At 45.7% G+C, this 3,427-nt stretch overlaps 2 protein-coding genes across 2 annotated transcripts; both read left to right on the forward strand.

The window, feature by feature from the left end:
* Positions 1 to 6: 6 nt before the first annotated feature.
* On the forward strand, positions 7 to 1,145 carry LOC131214480 (leukotriene A-4 hydrolase-like; the record flags this gene model as incomplete). The annotated part of the gene is made up of 2 exons (XM_058208849.1): positions 7 to 302; positions 373 to 1,145. Coding segments are annotated over 2 exons (780 nt in total), but the record flags the coding sequence as incomplete, so codon positions are not given.
* A 344-nt stretch (positions 1,146 to 1,489) lies between these two features.
* Positions 1,490 to 3,422, forward strand: LOC131214481 (leukotriene A-4 hydrolase-like; the record flags this gene model as incomplete). The annotated part of the gene is made up of 7 exons (XM_058208850.1): positions 1,490 to 1,622; positions 1,898 to 1,987; positions 2,094 to 2,209; positions 2,278 to 2,604; positions 2,662 to 2,813; positions 2,883 to 3,288; positions 3,351 to 3,422. Coding segments are annotated over exons 2-7 (1,116 nt in total), but the record flags the coding sequence as incomplete, so codon positions are not given.
* Positions 3,423 to 3,427: the final 5 nt, after the last annotated feature.

Genomic DNA, 3,427 nt, shown 5'->3' on the forward strand with positions numbered 1-3,427 from the left:
TTGACGCGGCTGGTGGTGGATCTGAGTGAGCTCGGACCAGATGATGCTTTCTCGTCTGTACCGTATATCAAAGGATCAACCTTTCTTCGCTACTTGGAAGATTTACTTGGAGGTCCTCAAGTATTTGAGCCCTTCCTCCGAGCGTACCTTGATCGCTTCAAGTATCAATCGGTGCTTACGAATGATTTTAAGCAGATGCTATATGATTGGTTCCGGAAGGATGCATCCAACGAGGTGCTTCTAGGTCGTATCAACTGGGACTTGTGGCTGTTTGGTGAAGGAATGCCACCGGTGATACCAAAGTAAGAAACGAATGGCGGTGAACGCAAATCGTCAAACTCTAATCGCCAACTTTTTATGACCATTTTGCAGCTATGATCGCTCCCTGCTCGATGCTTGTCAGGAACACGCGGTTTTGTGGGCCGAAAACGATCTGGACACCATCAAAACATCGCCGTTGCTGCAGCAAACCATCACTAGCGTTCAATTGATCGAGTTTCTAGCACAGTTACTGGAGAAAAAGACAATCGTCGGTTTGACGGCTGAAAAGATCGAGCTTTTGGGTGCCACTTACGGTTTCAGTACAACGAAGAATGCTGAAATTCGTTTTCGTTTTATGCGATTGTACATACGTGCGCGGTTGATGGAACGAATGGATGAAATTTTGGCGTTCCTGAACAGCAACTTCCGGATGAAGTTTGTTAGACCAATCTATAAGGAGCTGGCCGGGTGGCCAGCGGCTAAACCCATCGCGGTGGAGAATTATAATCGCGTGAAAAATCAGATGATGTTCGTCTGCGCATACACGGTTGCAAAGGACCTCGGTATATCGGATACTTTTATCAGTACGGAATGAAAGGAAAAGACTTGTGTTTTGGCTGGTGGGCGATAAAGCAATTGTTCTCGATTTGAACTGTAATTAAGTTCAAATTTACATAATGAAAATATATAGTCGCGTCATGACTCTATGTTGGTGTTGCGGTGAGTTTCAAACTGTAACCGCCCTAAATGTTATGCCATATGGTGATTTCGTAGAAAACAGCAAAACGGGTTGCGCTAAGGAAGGACAGGATAGGATAGGAAGTTTCGCTAACACTAGGATGGTCTCGGTTTAAAACGAAACGCATTTAATCAATATGTAAAGAAACAAATTGCGGGAGACATATAATCTACGAGCTAACGGCTAAGCCGAACAAGCCGTTTATTTTCAACCAGGTCGATTGACTAACTAGTGAAAGAGGTTCAGTTCAGTTGCGGAGTATCACGGTCGTTGGTTTATCCCTAGAAGAGGGAGCAACCGCCAAAATAAATTCACTGCTTGACACATCCATGATGATTCTGACATTCTAGCGCCGCTCCCTTATGGAACGTCTCAATCAAGGTTTCTTATTGTTTAGAAAGATTAAAGCATTGCGTTCTACGTTCCCGTCCATTAGGCATTCGCTAGGAGATTGTGCTACTCATAATTTGTACTGAAAATCTTTCGACGGCCGTAGATCGCTGCGTTTAGTCAACAGTTGGTTTTCGAATGGAACGGTATTGATTGTGACGGCGCATTACCTAGCACAGTTAATTGTAGCACGGATTGCGATTTAAAACGTGAAACTACTTTTCGAATACAGGTATGCCGATTATAGGAATTGGATAAAAACAAACCAAATCAAAACAAAACCCACGCATCAATGCAAACAATTAAAAAGTAGGCCATATGTGTCGTTTGACGAAGACGATGTGTCATCCCCGGATTTTTAATTGGCGTTGCTTCGGTGGCGTCTCCAGTTAGCAGGAGTGGGATTTCTAATAAGGGCATCCATAACATAGAAAGCAAGCGTTTTGCTTTTCCTGGGATAAATCATGTACACTTGTGCTCAGACAACCGTCTCACTGTTGTTCGCAGGTTCCTTGGTGCTATTGCTTTTGACGACAAATCGCCCAACAACCACAATGCGGTTAAGCCCACTCGACCCCAGCTCCTACTCGAATGCCCGTAGGTATTAGATAATGGATGGGAGTAGGTTCCCATTCAATTGGGTCGTACACTATCTATCTTATTGTGCGCATACAAAATAAGTCTTTATATTCCCTACCACCAGACGAGCTTATCATACGACATGTGGATCTAGATTGGACGGTGAACTTCGATAAGAGCACGATCTCTGGTACCGCAACGCTGCACTTCAAACTGATCAAAGCTGACCTTCAGGAAATTGTACGAATTTCTTGACTCACTCACACCGGATCCGAATAATGCAAATAACTATTACATTATTTTTCTAGTTTCTGGATGTTAGCGACATTAATGTGTCTTCAGTGGCGATCCGCACGGCTGCCGGTGAAGTTCCGCTCGATTGGGACGTTGGTGGCCCGGTGTCCAACATCGGGTCCAAGCTGACTCTCTACCTACCGACGAAGACGAGTGGAGAACTTACGGTGGTTATCGGTTATGAGACTTCGCCGAAAGCGAGTGCGCTTCAATGGCTAACGCCGGAGCAAACATTTGGCAAGAAATATCCGTATCTCTTCAGTCAATGCCAGGCCATTCATGCACGGTCCATTCTACCGTGTCAAGATACTCCGGCCGTAAAGTTTACTTACAACGCAACGGTAAGACGTGTTGCTGCTTGTTCTTTTTTCACGATCTTTAATATCAGTTGTTTTTAGTTGCATCACTCGGCGGAAGTTACCGGCTTGATGAGTGCGATAAAGGTGGATTCGCTGCCAGGAATTTCGAAGTTTGTGCAGAAAACTCCAATCCCGAGCTACTTGCTCGCAATTGTGGTTGGTGCGCTAGTCTCGAAACCAATCGGTCCTATGTAAGATCTCTGGCTTCCAAGTATTCCGTTTTCCATCCAAAGTTGCTGAACATGTTTGTGTCTTTTTAGTTCGAGTGTATGGGCCGAACAGGAACAGATCGAAGAGGCGGCCGAAGAATTTTCACAAACGCCGGATTTCATTGCAAAAGCGGAGGAAATCTGTGGCCCATACGTGTGGGAGCGATACGATTTGCTCGTCATGCCACCAAGCTTCCCGTTTGGCGGAATGGAAAATCCTTGCCTGACATTCGTGACGCCAACGCTCCTGGCAGGCGATAAATCGTTAGCTACGGTCGTGGCGCATGAGATCGCCCATAGCTGGACGGGGAATCTGGTAACAAATCGAAACTTCGAACATTTCTGGCTCAACGAAGGATTCACCGTTTTTGTCGAGGGTAAGATCGTTGGGCGACTGTCCGGGAATGCTTCGCGTGATTTTCACGCCCTCCACGGCTTAAGCGAGCTGGCGGATTGCGTAAGTGTTGCATATGGGAGTCAAAAGTATGGTGAATATTGATTATTCTTCGTCGTGTTCAGATAAAAACTCAGTTGGCTGATACACCGGAATTGACGCGGCTGGTGGTGGATCTGAGTGAGCTCGGACCAGATGATGC

Source organism: Anopheles bellator, unplaced genomic scaffold (assembly GCF_943735745.2).
Source record: "Anopheles bellator unplaced genomic scaffold, idAnoBellAS_SP24_06.2 scaffold01085_ctg1, whole genome shotgun sequence".
NCBI classification, from domain to species: Eukaryota; Metazoa; Arthropoda; class Insecta; order Diptera; family Culicidae; genus Anopheles; species Anopheles bellator.